This window comes from Acartia tonsa, chromosome 3, assembly GCF_053477335.1.
Source record: "Acartia tonsa isolate MP-2025a chromosome 3, ASM5347733v1, whole genome shotgun sequence".
Lineage (NCBI taxonomy): Eukaryota > Metazoa > Arthropoda > Copepoda > Calanoida > Acartiidae > Acartia > Acartia tonsa.
The window spans coordinates 51,019,201-51,037,616 of NC_137262.1; the positions used below are offsets into that span (position 1 = coordinate 51,019,201).

Consider the following 18,416-nt stretch of genomic DNA (forward strand, 5'->3'; position numbering starts at 1 on the left):
ACTACATAAAACTAAACTTAAAGAATTTCCCATAAAATAATTTCCAACTTTTTAGGAAGATCCTGTCGTGAAGAAAGGGGACCAACACACGGAAACAAGAAAGTTTATATTCGAGACTGGCGGACCAAACAATGAGACTGATAATAAAAAGGAATTTTAAACAATGAAAAATGTCTCGTGCCTTTTCGTAATTCATATTTTGAGTGAAATTTTGTTGTAATGTCTTTTAAAATCAAAACTATCTTTTACTTTTACTATTTCTCAGAAAACCCCCCAGGAGGAGTAAGGACTCAAAGATAAACTTCTCATGCCCTTTTCAGAAATAAGAAGTTGGGGGTTTCTGCGCTAACAAGGCACTTTTAGGGAAAGCACCGCACCATACTTTTTGAAACTGAAGAAATATGAATCTAAAGAAAACTTTTAAAAATTAAGTATAATACACGTTAAGCATTTTTATATAAATACAAAGTTGTAATTAATATTTTTGGACAGGTTTACTGAATTTTCAGGATAGCAGATTTGCTATTATAGCAGATTTATCTAAATTTAAATCTAAAATGCAGTATAAGCCAGTTTCATTTTGTTTAAAATAAATTGTCAAGATCGGCACCGAGCAAGAGACCATGAAGGTCGGTAATGATACAGAGACGGGTAAGGTTGGTAGTTATGAGGCCATCAGGCACAAATCTAATCCTGCCACGGGTACCATCAACAGCGTTAAGGAATATTTCACCAGGATTTAGAAAAAATCTCTGAAATGTTTGTATGATGCTTTCCAGCGAAGTGCCTATCGAGTACAGAATTACTAATTGTAACCTACAGAAGAGGTAATTCTGTATATCATAGTTTGGGATGTACATTAATTTATCGGCCATTATCTTATCCCTTTGGATCCCTGATTGATTAAACAGTAACTAATTGAATAAAAAAATTTCAAACAGTAGCATAAGAAATAATGGCTGGTAAAATGTAGTTTAAATAAGAGAATGGTAATTTTTTAAGGCAAAAAATCTAATTTACTTTTTTTATAAACTGAATGTTAACATTCATTTTATAAAAGTTTAGTGTACAGAAATATTTTGAAGATGAAACTTTGTATTGTTCAGATATTTTAAACTTCTTTGAAAGGATTTATTTGTTACATATTTTGTTTTTCTAAAAACTCTAAATATATCTTTTTTTTCTGTCAGCGATATGGATCTTACTATTTTTGGCGGATCTAAAACAACCTCCTGGCTAAATAAAATGTTTCCACTCTGAACTCTGTGCCGACTCTCAATTGGGCCTTAACAGTCAATAGCGTCTATACAAAAACAGCCAAGTCGCTATAAAAGAACAGAAAGCATTTTGCTAGCATACGAGAAGGGTACCCACGACTTGGGCCAGGTTGTCTGGATTATACATCTATTCCTATACCTATATTATTGGCTCCACATCGATATAAGAAAGCAGCAGCCATCTTATTTTAGCGGCTACGCTACGGATACAGTTCCACCTCATTGTTTTGTTATGTACTGAACATCAGGGAAACAAGAATGAGACTATTGGTTTAAAGTAAAAATTTTCACACGAGTAATTAGGGGTAGAACAAAAAACGTACGTGTAAATATTGTTGTCAATTTAGCATGCTAACATGAAACTCGCTTATTGATCAGTTTGTTCAACCAGTAGGAGGGAAGGGGATTGGGTAATGTGGGTGGATCGTTTTTAGCCGGCTACAAGTTTCACTTTTTTAGAGAACATAAAAATCTGGTGTAAGATCCAAGTAATAATTTATCTCTTTAATTAGTATTTCTAATAAATTAATTAAGCATATAAAAAATAGGGAGTCTACTATGCTAGTTTTACCTAGCAAGGGGATGGGTCAGCCTTCAAGACCAGTATTGGAAAGAGATAAATAGATGGGGTGGGGGAGGGTAAAAAGGTGTTTTTTGGTTGAAATCACAATAGATTTTATAAATAAAACTCTAAAACTAAATTCGATTTTCTGTGGAGAAAATTTCTGGAAGAAACTGGTTTTGACTTATATTGTCATATACCTGCATCTCAGCCAAAAACAACATTGAATAAGTTCTCTGTTGAATGATGAATGAGGCTAAAAATTGCACAAATTGTAAATAATTAATTCTTCAAGGGAGAACTCTTCAAGTATTTTCAACAAGTTCAAGAACGATGTTGTTCAATTTTGGGAGGGAGGGGGCATTAGGCTGTTTATTAAACTAGTCCCCAAAGTTTTTCAATAACGTTTTCTTATTCGTTGGCTTAGCAACTTTAGGGACCTTGTATAATTTTGATTGGTTGGTTCATTAAGTTAATTCTAATCTTCACAAGGGGTAATTTTATGTTTCATCATTTGTGATATACATCAATTTGTCGGCCATTACCATTAAAAATTGCTTTTACAAGGTAATCATGTTTGACTGGCAAAATGCTGATTTTTCATACGAAAATATATGTACAGTAGCTACGCTCCCAAAAAGGAGTTATAAAACTTGAATATTTAAAAAGAGCAAATTTGACAAAAATTACTTACTGAAAATTCAATTGAAACCCATGTAATATCAATATCATATTTGATGAAGTAAAGGAAAACAAGGATGATAACATCTATAAGAAAATAATTAACGAAGCTATTACAGATTTACCAAGCTAACAGATAAACATTCTGTTTGTCATTAAAACTAAAATCAATTTTACAAACTTGATGAAAAAAGTGTTTTTTTAAGGAGCTGAAAATAATGGGTTTAGATATGAATTGTATAACACCAAGGCCATAACAGACGAACCTCGTAAAAGTGTCGAACTATGACGTCAGAAAAAAAAAACAATTAACCAATGAGAAGCCAGTATTCACTGTAATTGACCAATGGTAAAATATAAAGCGGTCTCTCATTGGTTAATTGTTAATTTTTTCTGACGTCATAGTCAGACACTTTTACAGGGTTCATAACAGACACGCGATTAGTGATCTTTATAAAAAGTTAATCAGTCTACCTTAAATAGCAAATACAAAAAAGAAAACATATGCAGTCTCTTAGAGTTATACCTTCAGATCGACTGTCCAAGAAAGTTATAAAAAAAATTTTTAATAGTCAAATCAAAGGAGGGAAAAGAAAAGAAAATATAAATCTTCATAAAAAATACCAGCTGTTTAACTTGAATATCAGCCAAAAAACTTACGTTGCAACCTATCGGTTGCGTACAAACAGACAGACAGGCGGACATTTCTGATTATAGAGTAGATTTGTTACTAAAAATATGATAAGAATTAATATGATATGTATTTAATGTATTGTGGTGGGATTTATATTGGTATTATAATATCATGCAATTGTACAAATAATACAAAAGTTTTTATCATAGACGTCCAAGTGGGGGGGGGGGTAATGGGGCGAGTACCCCCCCCCCCCAATTTAAAATTTACCCCTACCCTGGGGGTGCCGTAGGCACCCCCAACCATTTAGGAGGAGGTATTTACCCACCCCAAACAATTTTGGGGGGGGGTAAATACCATTTTACCCCCCCTTAAGATTTTTTACCCCCCCCCCAAAAAAAAAGCTTGGACGTCTATGGTTTTTATTCGTCATTGGAGGATACTTTTTCGTTTTCTTGTCTAAACTGACCAAGCTATATTTGCTTGATTCACTTCACTAAGACGTGCGATTTATAATAAGTATTTTTTACTTGAAATATATTTTGCAATGATAAAGTAAACTTTTTCCGTTTAAATTGGGTTGAGAAATATTTCTAACTGAATCGTTTTTCTGTTGTTGACTAAAAATTCCTTAAAAAGTACCTATTAAAGTACTGAAATAATAATAAAAAAGATTAAAATAATTAAGAAGGGGATAGTTTTTCGTGTTTTACGAGAGGCCACAGTGTATTGAGAAGTCCTGGAGGATAAGGGCACCTCAGGTATAGCTTCGGCAAGGTATAATTCCCCCCCCCCTAAAATTTTTGTATTTATGCACTGCAATGTCTGAAATTTATTTCTAATCTATTTTGTGTACAATGGTGAATTATTTCGCATGACAGGCTAAAAAATCAGCTTCGTTTGCCCACAGAAGGGGACTTGGTGGTGTTATTAAACAGGTAACTAACCTATTAAAATCGAGGCTATTCTACAATTAACTAAGGTCGGTCTTACTGTCCTTTCCTCCGTCTGTAATAGTGTTCTTCCGTCCGTAACGAATGTATGATGTACAGAAATTTTTATAGAGGTTCTAAACAATATTAAATAGTAAAAGCTTTGTCGCTCTATAATTGTTAATGTTCGTTAATCTAACGGTTTTTTGTCTTTATTATTTCTTGACATGCAACCATATTTGTAAAGTAGCAGCGCCCTAAATTTTAGAAATTTATTAATATTTTGAATATTTTTTAGTAACTTTCTTATTCTAAATTTTTAAGGAATGAAATTTTTATCAAATATTAATCCAACATTTTGTTGATGTCTAACTGATGTTTTTAAATAATTTATTCAATAAATGGATTTATTATTTCTTGGATCTTACACCTGATTATCGTGTTCTCTGATAAGTGAAACTTGATGTAGGATTAAACTATGATTTCTCCCTTTACCCCAACCCCTTCCCTCCATACTGGATGGACGAACTGACCAATAAACGAGTTTCATAGCAAGCTAAATTAACAACAATATTTTTCTTGTCTTAATATACAAGTATTTTCTGCATCCATTATCGAATAATACTTTTAGAGAACATGAAAAAAACTTGAGAAATGAACAAGAATAAATATGATCAATATACTCTTCTGATTATGAACTGGGCCATAATGCCATGAAATTATATATTTAACTTTGGATACGTCTGTAATTCCAATATTTTTTTATGTTATTCAACGATTACATCAGGGGCGTCCAAGTTTTTTTTTTTTGGGGGGGGTAAACATTTTTAAAGGGGAGGGGAATTCGTTTTTTTGGGGGGGGGGGGGTAAAATGGCGCGGGAAGCGCGCCGCAAATTTTTTTACCCCCCCCTGAAATCTATTGGCAGGGGTAAATTTAGTTTACCCCCCCAAAAATTTACACACAGGGTAAAATTTTAAGAGGGGGTAATTTTAATTTTATTAAATATTTAGTATTAAAAATGCGCGCGAAGCGCACAAATTTTTTTATTAGAGATTTTTTATTTTTTGGGGGGGGGTAAATACCCCCTCCTATAATTTAAAACTGTACTCGCTCATGTGTTCAATCTTAGTTTTAACATACGGAGGAAGGGAGGACGTACGGACCTACTATAGCTATAGATAAGCTGCATTTCTGAAATAAATCTAAAAAATGCCAATTATGTTGGCTATTTGTTACACAAAGATAAAAAGAATGTCATTAATTATAATTATTTTTAATCTTTTTCTTCTATTAATAAAAGTAAGGAAAATTACAGAAATATATATAGATGCAATAAAACAAGGATGACAACATCCATAAAGTGAAGCTCTGATGTTATTTTTACAATAATAGCTATCCGTTACGTTCCGACGAGCCGACCCTAATTATAGAAAAGCTTTAAAAAGGGAAATTACAAAGTCATGAAAAGCTAAATACAATTTTAATTTAGACTTAGTATATATTTTTTTTGTTCAAAACAATAATAAATATTTGAAAATTATTGATAATATTATTGTACTTTAGTTGTACTTTCTTTAATATTAAACAAGGACAAAATTATACCATATGAGTGCAATAATGAATAATGTAATAACAAACAAAAATACATCCTAACCACCTTATTTTCAATTTATTTTAAGATAGTAGAGGGCAGTTTTATATTTTCTGGTTTCGCCATCTAAATTGACAGTCTTCCTTGTTATAATAAAGTTATATTGAGCATATCAAAGGGTGAAAGTGAATTTTATATTAGCTTCCAGGGAAGGATACTTCTTCCAAAGAAAAGAATTAAAAATTTTGACAATGTTTGTGTTTCCAGTAATATCTCGTTAACTGCTCGAATTTTAGAGAGGCCTTTTATTGATCTTTTGCTGACTTTGGACGGGATTCTTTTCCCAAGAGTGATATGGTACTTAAATTAAGACCACTCCACCAACTTTTTCTTTTGTAATGAAAAAAATCAAATTGGAGCCCTAGAGTAAAGGGTCGCAGCAATTAATACATTAATATATTGTAAAATTAAGCAAATAACTATAAACTTTTTCTTGTTTTTTTTGTCTGACTAAAACTTGGGTTAAATATAATTTTCTTACATTATAAATAAAAAAATCGTATGTATAATAGTTTTTCTTTGGATAAATATTCCTGTTTGACTGGCCTTGCCGCGTATAGGTTCCTGGTAACCTATTCCTGGAACCTTTCATCATTCTGCAACCTTTGTTTGCATAGTGCAAAGTATAGGTATGGAAGGATATAGACATTAGATAAAGAATATGGTGGTTTATCGCAAAAATAAAGGAACTTGGAACAATAAGAAGAATATGTTATGTAATGCAAAGTAAAAAATATTTTAGGATAAATCAATATCTAATATATTTTTTTTATTTATGACATTTAGACCTTGAAATTTTTCACAGAAGAGCACAAGATAATTGTAATTAAGAAAACATTTGCTACCTTTCTATTTCTTCTAAAACTAGGATGACAACATCCATAAAAGCGAAGCTCTGAATTGGAAGGACAAACAAACATTAACACTTGTAGATTGTCAGAACTGAATTAGCAGAATATTAATGCATAAGTACAAACAATATTTTAAGAAAATTTAATGCAAAACTGCATAAATAGATGATACTGTTTAAGGACATACTTACATTTTTGGGACTTGTTTATAGAGATGCTTCGCTTATAACGTTGTACCTTGTTGACCTAGGAATCAGTATTCCAAAAATCAGATCAATCGGATAATATTATCACATAATTATTTGTTGTCAAACAAGTTAAAAATCGACATGTTTAATATGGACGTGCGGACATTCTGGTATTGTTTATAGAGTTGCTACGCTTTCTAAATTGTACCTAACTACTATAGGAATCATCATGCTAAGGTTGGAATCGATAGGACAATTCTAACCTGTTTAAGGCCACAGTAAAAGTGTCTAACTATGACGTCAGAAAAAATTAACAATTAACCAATGAGAAGCCAGTATTCAAAATGGTAAACTATATAGCGGCCTCTCATTGGATAGTTGTTAATTTTTTCTGACGTCAGAGTCAGACACTTTTACTGTTTTCCCTGTTTAAATTAACGAAAAGAGCTAACCCTCTGTGACGGACGTACGGACGGACCGACCCTAATTATAGAAAAGCTTCGCTTTTAAAAACTGAATGGGCATATGAGTGTTATCTTTTATAATAATTGGAAGACCTTTTTCTGGAAGTCCTATTTTTGTATGGTAATCAGTTTCGCTTATTTGAGCCAAGGCATTCACTCTACTCTTAATATTATTGACGATCATCTGACATTGCAGCAGTAGGTACAACTTTTAATGACTTTAGTTTTGACGCGGTTTGGGCCGGCTTTCAACTTTGATATACTTATTTTGTCTCTTAAATTATAAATCAAGGATATTTATGTCAATACGTAGCGCAGCAAAAAGATACCATCTGTTTGGAAAAGTAACTTATTAGCAGTTAATAAAGAATGATGTAAACTATCTATAAAGCAGCTGTTCTACTACCATGTGTTTGTATGTTCATAATGCATCTATGTAGATCCAATAAATATAATAAATTTGATTCCTTTGATCATCAGAGAACAATTCATAAAAGAAGCTTTTGTGTGCTTATAAAAATGACGTCATTTGGCCTACCATTGGTCAATTAAAATGTATACTGGCCTCCATTGGTAATTAAGTCTGTGTATTGTCCATTTATATTGTATGACGTCATTTTTTATAGGCACTATAAAGAGCTTCTTCATAAAAAAAGATATGTTAGGTAGATTTAAGGAAATATTGGGGTGGCCTTTTTTTAAGTTCAACTTTTACGTTCGGCCGAATTGGCTGTGACTTTCTATAAGTCAACTTCTTTAAGTGGTTAAGTTTGCGTTGCGACTTCTTCCAGCCAAGCGGCATGATACGGCTGTGGCTGAATATGTGACTTGATTAAGACGCGCGGCTGAATACAGCTGAGAGCACGGCAAGCTGCCTGTACTGAGTCCTTCTTTTTATCATTTCATTGGATTGTTTTAATGTATTTATTTTGGTTGACCTGATCATAATATGGGTCAATCAAAATCATAGACGTCCAAGGGGGGGGGGGGTAAAGGGGTGATTACCCCCCAAAATTTTTGATTTTCAATTTATACACCCCCCCAACAAAAAAATGCCTCTATGAAATAAAGATTACATCCCCCCCCAAAAAAAAAAATGAGCTTGGGGGTGCCGTAGGCACCTCCAAAATTTTTATTTTCAAAATTTTACCCCCTCCCCCCCAAATAGAAAAGCTTGGACGCCCCTGATCAAAATGATCTTTTGTGAATTGGGCTCCGAGATTCAAACAAAGAGTATATTTTGTTTACATCTTCTTTAATATAAAGTAGAATTATGTCTGTCCGTCCGTCTATCTGTCTGTCCGTCCGTCCGTCCGTTCCTTAAGATCTCGGTAACCACTGAACTGATCGGGTTCTACTCTTTAGGGAATATACCTGCTGGTCCTGTGGTGGTTTAAAGCTATTTTCAACCCTCCCCCCCCCAAAAAAAAAAAATTCCAATTAAAAGTAGTATTCAATTGTGGAAAAAGTTTGATATTTTTGTTTGTCTGAAGCTTAAGATCTCGGAAATTTCTGGTCAGAATTCACAATATTTTTCAGAGAAGCTTAGGGTGGTTTTAAGCATTTTCCTGACCTCAAACACCCTTCCCTAGAGGGTAGGGGTGAAACAACTATTGTAATATGTATTAGATTTGATACATAAGAAACTTCAATTCTTGAAACAAGTAATATATGTTAAGATAAACATGCACCTGTCAAAAAATATATTATTTTTTCTTCCGTTTGTTTATCTCATAAAGTACAAAAGTGTATTGACTTTGCATGGTGATTCCTGTAGTAGTTCTTATTCTGATTATTCAGTTCTGACACTATACAAGTGTCCTACCGATTCAGAGCTTCGCTTTTATGGATGTTGTCATCCTTGTTTGTATAAAATGACGTGTATAAGGTTAAATATTAGCAACCTACTGACAGACTTACCATGACAATACAGTAGTTAGTTTTACAAGGAGGTTTTTTTTCTAAGTAAACAAAAAGAACTATAAAGTGGATATAGTATGTATAGATATATAAAATCTTATGTCTTCGATATTTTAAAAGTACATTATTCACCAATATAAAGCAAGTAAGGTATTTTTGTCTGTAGCTTACGATCTTGGTAATGGCTGGTCCGAATGGGATATTCTTTTTATTGTAGGTTTATGTATGTGCTGTAGTGGTTTTAGGCTGTTTTCATGACATATCCGTCCTTCCATAGAGGCTAGGGGCGCATCAACTAGTAACAAAATATAAAGTATTTATTTCGTAACCATATTTGCTTGTGTGAGTGTACCGAGTGTTGTAACGGTAGATTCTATTCTTAACTTTATTTAGTGACTGACGTATGAAGACAAACGTACAATGTACATACCAATATATAAATCATTTATGCTACCCAAATAATTCTGAGACACTAATGAAGTAAATCAGTGAAGTGTGTATGGAAATGTTATTCTATATCCGTTCCTGGATATCAGAGGCTCGGCAGCCGCATACATATTCAGCTGTTCTTTATTATCTGCAGCTGCTGGTTCTACCCTTTTATAGCGAAGCTTTTCTATAATTAGGATCAGTCGATCCGTACGTCCGTAAAGATTAGCTCTTTTCGTTAATTTAGGCATTACGATTTGTCCTATCGATTTCATAATGATTCCTATAGCAGTTAGGTACGAGTTAGAAAGCAAAGCATTTCTATAATCGTTACCAGAAAGTCTGTACGTATTTTAAACATGTGGATTTTTAACTTCTATAACAACAAATTTTTATGTGATAAAATTATCCAATTGATCCGATTTTTTAAATACTGATTTCTAGAACAACAAAGTACATTGTTATAAGCGAAGCATCTCTATAATCAAGTCCTAAAAATGTAAGTATGCCCTTAAATAATATCCTGTATTAAAATAATTTTTCAACAGATTTAACTACTAATTTGTTTCGTTCGACTTTTATACATTTATATTCTGATTATTCGGTTCTGACACTATACAAGTGTATTTTGATGTAAATGTAAACGTGCCGCACTTTAACTTTACGGCTTCTAAGCTCTGTAAACAATATAATTTTCTAAGAAACGGTTTACATAAACAAAAAGCTACACCAAGCAAATAATCACATTTTGAGATTTTATGAAAGATATAAATCAAACAGTTTAAAAAAAACTTAATCAAACCTTAGACACTAAACTAATCCTTATATAAAAGTAATAGGTGTGTACCGAAGGATCTCGCTAACTGTTGAACTAGATTTTTATCCTTTACAGAGTATATTCTTATAGGTCCTGGGAACAACTGGCCTAGAAAATATGTTATATTAAAAAATGTTAAAGTATAGCTAGAGGCCTCTAGTTGCATTGCCATTAGTTTTACATAATTTAGATTGATAATATTGAATTGGCAACAAATAACAAGGATTATTTTTTAGTGACTTAATTTTAGAATGCCTGTTCAAAAACCTTTTTTTTAAACTTGCAATTGACATTGACAGTATTGAATGATGAATGTTTGTGTGTGTGTGTGTTTATGTGTGTGTCAATATTTGATGCAAATAATTCAATTCTCAGTATCATTTCTAACCATAGGGTTTTTAAACTTATCATTAACGATAATAAGTTCTAGAAATTGTAAACTTTTCAAGATCATAAAAGATAATTTATGTAAAAAGTATTAGTGTCAAGTCATTTTTAAAAAAAAATAGGGATGTGAATCCCATTGATATATAGCTTAAATCCTGTAAATTCCATTTTAGGGATCCAAACTCTAGGATAGAATACTTAAATCCTTAAAGTAATTTACTAAGTTTTTATGTAATAGTTTGTTTTATATAATAATTTAAAAACTGTGGTTTAGTTTCCTGTGCAAATGTTTTGCAAAATTAGTTTGCTATGGGAAAGATTTAGTTTTAACACAGGGAGGGTAGTACGTTTGGAATAACATCCTGCACACACCAAGCAACACCCCCGAAAAGAATGCAATGAAAGCCCTAGGTGTTTAAACAAATCAAATTTATGATTATTAGATGTTTGAAAAAGAAAGCAATATAAAACAATTTTTAGCAGCAAGACGGAAAAATTCATATTGAAAGACTCATTTTTAACTAGTGGTAAAGTAAAAGACAAAAAAAGTAGTTTATCCTAGAATAAAGTTGAAAAATATATTTTTCTCCATTGAACTATCCCTGTACACCTTGCATCTTACGGGGAAAACATTGCAGACATTTTGAGTGCAATATTATCTTTTCATAAATAGGTTTACTTTACAAAAATACTTCAGACAAAAGAAAAAATAATTAAGTGCAACAAAATTGCGTCCAAGCTTTTTTTTTGGGGGGGGTAAAATTTTTTTACGGGGGGGTAATTTTTTTTTTACTATTAAATATTTATTAGTAAAAATGCGCACGAAGCGCGCCAAAATTTTTCTTAGGGATTATTTATTATAGGGTGGGGTATTTACCCCCCCCTCCAAATTTTTTGGGGGGGTGAATGCCCCCTCCTAAATGGTTGGGGGTGCCTATGGTAAATTTTAAAGGGGGGGGGGGTAATCCCAACTTTACCCCCCCCCCCCCTTGGACGTCCTTGCTTAAAGCTGCTCTAAAAGTTTTTTTTTGCGTTATCCTAATTATTTTGTTGATTAATAAATATGATACTATGCATATAAAAAAATAGCATGTCTGTGTTAGCATCTTGCTAACCTTTAGACCCATTTGGTGAATCTTCTTACAGCTTCTTTCAAGATTTTACCCTTAAGAAATAAATAATTGTGTAAGGTGTTTAATTGACCCCTCCACCCTCCCCTTTTAAGGTCTGCCAACTGAATAACAAAGAAAAGGAAAATAGCACAAGAACACATATTTATTTCTGTTTCAGTGGTCAATGGATGAGACAGCGGAATGGTTTGCCAGCAGATCCTCCAGCCAAGACAGAGATGCCAGGTTACACAATTTTGGACTGTTCTATAAAATATTTTTTTGGCTAGTCTCAAAATTTGGCCACAAATCTTAATTAATGTTCCGCTGCGGATAAGAATATAAGAAGGTTAATTGGCAGCTATTATGAAGTTGATATGTTGCCAACTATCAAAATAAAATTGAGATTAAATGTTTTTTTTTTAAATAATACCTCGTCTAGTTGTTAAAACTAAATTCATAAAAAAAATCAACCAATATTGCTATTAATCATCGAAATGGTTTGAAATTTAATATGAAATTTTTAGTTTTACATATAAATATTTTTTTCTCTATTTTCTGGGAAACTCCGATTACTGTTGAAAACAAAATATATCATGAAAACTTATAACATCAATGAAAAGGAATATTTTAGAATCAAAATATAAGAAGATTGGAAAGTTTACGATTTTAAGGAAATGATTTCTTTTGAAGAAAAACTGTATTATTAACAAACAAGGATACCAACATCCATTAAAGTTTTTTTTATTGTATTTTGATTGGTTGGTTCATTAAATTCCAAGTCCAAAGTTTCAACCACTAATTCAGAGTGAAAGTTAATTTTGTGTATCATCATTATGGATGTACAACAATTATCGGCCATTGTCTGTCTTATTCCTTTAGATTCCTGATTTTAAATGATGATTGCTAGACAATTTGTATAGACGCAAAACTCCTAATTATATATAAATTCTATGGTTTTAAAAATGAATAAAAAAAACATCATATTGAATCACGTTTACTTTGCTAAAAAGATTTATAATCATATTCTTTTTATTCACTTTAGAATGATTTGTGGAAAAAATCTATTAATATTTATCTGAGTTTCATAAATTAAAATTTGGAAAAAGATTATGAATAATCAATATTTAGATTTTAATAAAAAAAAAAATCATATATAAATATGAATAAATTAACCATTTTGGGATTTTGCTTATTATAAGAAACTTTTTAGTAGCGAAGCTACTCTATAATTCACTTTGTCTGTCCGTCCGTCCATCCGTCAGTCCGTCTGTCTGTCCGTCAGTCCGTCCGTCCGTAATGCTATGAGGGAAATGGGATTTACTCAGCTCCTATAAAAGATAGAATTCTGAAATTTTGTAACAACATTCCCATTATCAAGGAGCACAATTAACTATTTAACATCAATTGCGATCGGACGGCTTTTTAGCAGGTTTTAGGCTATTTTTTAATTTTCACATTTTCCCCCATATCTTTGGTGTTTGTGGTCCGATTTTCAAAATTTTTTCAGTTAAAGACATCAAAATTAAATTTCCGTCGTTTGAAGAAAACAACTTTAAAGGTCAGACTGCCTTTTTGGAGGTTTTTGGCTATTTTATATATTTTACATTTTCCCCCATATCTTTGGTGTTTATGATCCGATTTTCAAAATTTTTTCAGTTAAAGATATCAAAATTAAATTTCCCGTAGTTTGAAGAAAACAACCATGATGGTCAGTCCCATCCACGAAACTTTGTGCTTCGCTACTTATGGATGTTGTCATCCTTGTTTGTGAATGAACGGGGAGATTTAATGAGTTTGGTTTATCAAATTAATGAAAAGGTTCTTATGTTTATTTGAAACAAATAATGATTAACAGAAATTTTGAAAACTAAATCATTTTCAATAGTTGTATGCAAGAATGTTTATTTATCGCATTTTATTATAGATAGCTTTCTACGGATATTAAGATGTAAAAGTATATGATTAAGGCCAGTTTTGTTAGTCCCACTGGGTCGATAGTCCGGGCTAATATCAAAACTGGTAATAATTTTATGTTTTTTTTTTATGTCCGCAGAAAGCTGTCTATAATACAAAAGGTAAAAATAACCAGCAAAGAAACTATTTTAGTTTAAATCTTCTCAGTTTTAAAACAACATTTTTTTGTAAATTTTTTTAATAGTAATAGGAATGATAGTTCATCCTATGCATCTCGCCAACTGAATGATTTCCCTGGCAAAAATGTTATGCTCTTTTTTAATCTTGAGGTGCAATATCCCAGGTCTATGAATCTACCCATTGAAAAGAAAAGTTTTTTATTTATGTTGAAGAAAGTTGGAAAGTTACCTTTGATCAATTTACACTTACAACTTTTTATAATGGATATAGGATATACATGGATATATTGTTAGGGGAAAATTTTCGTAAATTTAGCTTGCTAATAGTGACGAGAAAGCTCAAGGTGACATGTGTGACGTCATAAGAATCTACTTTTTTAGGGGTGTCCTTTCCCACTTCTCCTCTCATCCCTCCTTAATAGACGTATTTTTATGACGTCCCACTTGACACTTTGAGCTTTCATAAGGACCTCATTTATTATATAGTTCGTTCATTGAGAAGGAGGGGAAGGGATGATGTAATGGGGTTGTAAGGGTTGTATCAGCCAGCTGTGAGCGTCATTTCATCAGTGTTCATGAAAATCTGGGGCAACATCCAATATCGATTCCTTTTATAGATCAATTATTTTATAGAACTTTAAACTTGATTTTCACACGTTTTTTATTCAGCAAAGCTACTCTATAAAGAGTTTGTCTAAAAAGATTTTAATCAAAGATTTTAGTGGCTAAACTTTTAACGACGGTTGAAATATTTAGTGTAGATTCCTTTATCAAATAAGCATCTACTCAATAACTCACTTTGTCTGTCTTTCCGGCCTTAATACTATTATTCGATAATAAAAAAAGTAATTTTCTCAGCTGCTTATACAGATAGACGCTACAATACTTTTTTATGATTTCTACAAAGAAAGAGCTAGCATCTATTCTAATACCTAAGCTAAACGTCTGTTCGTTTACAAGTCTAAGAAAGAAATCTTTTGTGTCATTTATTTAATGAATCGAATGCTTTAAAATTCCTTGGATTAAGCTTCTTACCAATAAGATTCTAAGTATAGTCCTTTCCACGACATGCCTCCACAAGGAGCGATTCTTCGTACTTTTTACAGTAGCTTTTCTCTTATTTCTAGCCTCTGCGGGGGGCTCTAACCCTGCGGGGCCAATTACCTAACCCTGTGGGGCAATCACCTAACACAATATAACCTAACCTAACCTAAAATAACCTATAAAAAGCCATTTTAAAAATACGAAGAATCGCTCCTTATGGAGGGATGTCGTGGAAAGGACTATACCCGATTCTACTTTTTCTTATATCTGTCTGTTCAGCTTTTTTTTCTTTAGAAATAATCTTTTATATAAACAAATGAATGTTGGCTTCCTTGTTTTAACTTTTCTTATTTAAATCTTTGGTGTTACGTCATATATTTAGTCGTAATAAAATAAATCTTCAGGAACTGGGGGCAAGATTTTCCTAAATATTAGTGTTTGCTCTGTAAAAGCCGGGAAAGTAAAAAATTCAATTAAAGTCAACAAAACATTATTCAAAATCAGTTTTTAGGTGACAATTTATATTTCTACTAAATAACCCACTAATGATATTAAGAACTTTTAGGAACAGAAGAACGATGAAAGACTAGATTAAGAGGAGCTTTGCTAAAAAAGATATTAATTATTTATTTTGAACAGTATAGTATATTTTAAAATTTTTTTACAACTTTACTATTTTGTGCTTAAATAAGCAAATCCCTTCAAATCGTCTCTAAGAGTGTTAATATCCTAAATTTATAAAAATTTAAATTTCTCTGTTATTTTTTGTAGATAAAAAATATATATTTTTCATGAATAATTCTGTGTTTCTTTTCATACAAATACGGGGTAAATAAATGAAAGATATATTCATCCGAGCTACTTGATAATGCAATTTGTATGTTGTTCTGTACGTAACTTTTAAGGAAATTGGATTTTCCCGGCTACTGTTTAGGCTATATTTTTTGTGAAAATTCCCCGTACCTCAGGAGTGTCCAGTATACAACTTGATTTGTCTGTTGGTTATGCAACAAAACACATATAAATATTTTGTGTGTTAAGGTTTCGTGATATTCTTTCTCTTTTTCATTATCCCTCTCTCTTAGTGATCTCTAAAAACTTCTCTGTCATTCTGGTCGTTTGTCAATAGATTTTTTTGTGCCTCGCTACTTATAGATGTTGTCATGCTTGTTTTTTAAAAATATAGTAAGGGAAATGACTCGAGCTTTTTGGACCTTTTAAAGATTCAAAAACCTTCCCATGAAAGCACAAGCAGCCACTGTTTATATTGTCTATCCATGATCCGTGTGTGTAATTTTTTCGGCTGTTATTTTAAACAGACTTCTTATTTTTTTTTGAGGGAAATTCCTTTTCTCAATCAGCATCCAGTATATAATTAGTCCATTTTTGAGTTTCATCCATCATTGTTCTGCTTTGCTACTTTAGGATGTTGTCATCCTTGTTTTCTCTGTTTCTGGTAAAAAAAACTGTGAATATATGAATAAGCCAGACACAAATATAATTGTTTTGTTTCAAACTGACAAATAGATGAAAATAAATAGTTACAAAACAAGGATGATAATAGTTATTTCTCGCATAGTATTATATACAGCTTTCCGCGGATAAAAATTATAATTATAAAATTAAAACCAGTTTTTTAGCCCCGAGATGCCGAAAGCACGGAATAAAAAACTGCTTAACCTTATGATTGTACATTTTTATATTCGTAGAAAAAAGAATATCTTACGATGCTAGACATAATTTTTCAGTATGGCTGAGAACCAGTTATAATCCACCGGATATTAATCGGTTTCTAAGCGATACTGCAAAATACATTACAGATAAGTAGTGTGTGTAGAATTTTAAACCAATTAGCGTAAAAAGATCCGTAGATTTCATTTCTGGCAACCATAAAATGCCAAGAAATATATTTTTTTTAGAAAATTAAGTATGGAAATTTCAAGTTCAAATTTTTCCTAAAAGGAGTGATTATATGTAAGAGCTTCAATTCTTAAAAGTTATTAATTAGAATTAGAGCATTTTATGATTTTTACTAATATTGAAAAAATAAGCTACAAACAAAAACACCTAACTTCTTTAAATAATAGAGTTTTAGAAATTCAAATTCAAATATTTAGATAATTTATAATTTTACTGAAAGGATTAGTTAATGTATCTTTAAAAAGCTTTCAAGTTTTATAAATACAGAATATTTATCATTTTAACTCGAGGCATTCATTTTTAAACGATTTCAACCCTTTTAAACCTTTTTTGTTAAAATAACTACTCTACAACTCACTTCGGCTGTCTGTTCTTATTACTAAGTTGATCTTAACGTTGCTGAATTGAAGATAGATAAATTGTTCGTGAGACTGTCTGTTGCGATTAAAAATGTGATTACTCGGCTTCTATATAAGACACTAGGTCCTCAATAAGGAAGTAATTGGACAGAAAAATATCATAAAACCATACTGAGACTTGAATCTAAAAAAATGGCTAAAACCATCCTAGGACCTATACGAACCTCAATTGGTTCAGTGATTAACGAGATCTTAACAGAAAAACAAAGAATCCTACAAAAAATTCTACATTTGTTTCTAATTATTTGCTTTACCACTTATGAATATCGTCACCCTTGTTTATGATTATTGAAAGCTATATAAAAAAATATTGAATCTTTTTATTGTTGTATCTTTTAACTGTGTTCTTACCTATATTGTTAATATGTTCTTTTTATCTATTTCTATTTAATATTTATAAGAAAATAATCATTCGAATTAAATCTAAATATTGTCTATGAATAAATATTTGAAAAAGGTGTATATAAAATCAAATAGGAATAGAAAATAAAAATATTCATATTTGGAAGAAGATTTTATGATATGTATAAAATTCTGAATGCACGACTTTCCGAAACGGATAGCTTTGATTTAATTACGTTCACCAAGCCTCTGATGGCACCTGGATGTCCTAACTGTTAGCAAAGACCAATTTGAAAGTCGGTACAAAGACCCCATCCCGTAGGCAGAGTTACATATAGCTCGTGCCTCCTCTATTACTTTCATCTGTCAATGATTTCCAACTGATATTATTACAGGCAAACGGAGCGGCGACGCAAACGGTGGCAGCGCAGTGTCGGGTCCGCCCCCGTCTCGACAGACTGGGGGCTGGAGACCATGACCCTGACCAAGGAGTTGGAGGACATGCTCAGGGCCAGGGCTCTACAGGATTTAGAACAAGATACAGGTAACAGTACATGTATTACTATTGATGGTCAATCATACCTAATAATACCATGCAACTTAAAAAGGGATTTGTACCAGACGAAGATTTGTTTATATTTTTTAATATATGATTGATTCCAACATAAATTCAACTATGTTGTATACCTGA

General features: G+C 31.9%; 1 protein-coding gene across 10 annotated transcripts in view; it reads left to right on the plus strand.

Moving 5' to 3' along the window:
- Positions 1-605: 605 nt before the first annotated feature.
- Positions 606-18,416, plus strand: part of LOC145314526 (uncharacterized) — a 330,684-nt gene continuing 312,873 nt past the window's right edge. For all 10 annotated transcript variants that reach the window (XM_080154459.1, XM_080154465.1, XM_080154466.1 and 7 more), the window contains exons 1-4: positions 606-720; positions 4,034-4,092; positions 12,086-12,150; positions 18,121-18,269. In XM_080154459.1, the coding sequence (XP_080010585.1) occupies positions 624-720; positions 4,034-4,092; positions 12,086-12,150; positions 18,121-18,269 (370 nt within the window). In that variant the 5' untranslated portion in view covers positions 606-623. The remainder of the gene's footprint in view (positions 721-4,033; positions 4,093-12,085; positions 12,151-18,120; positions 18,270-18,416) is intronic.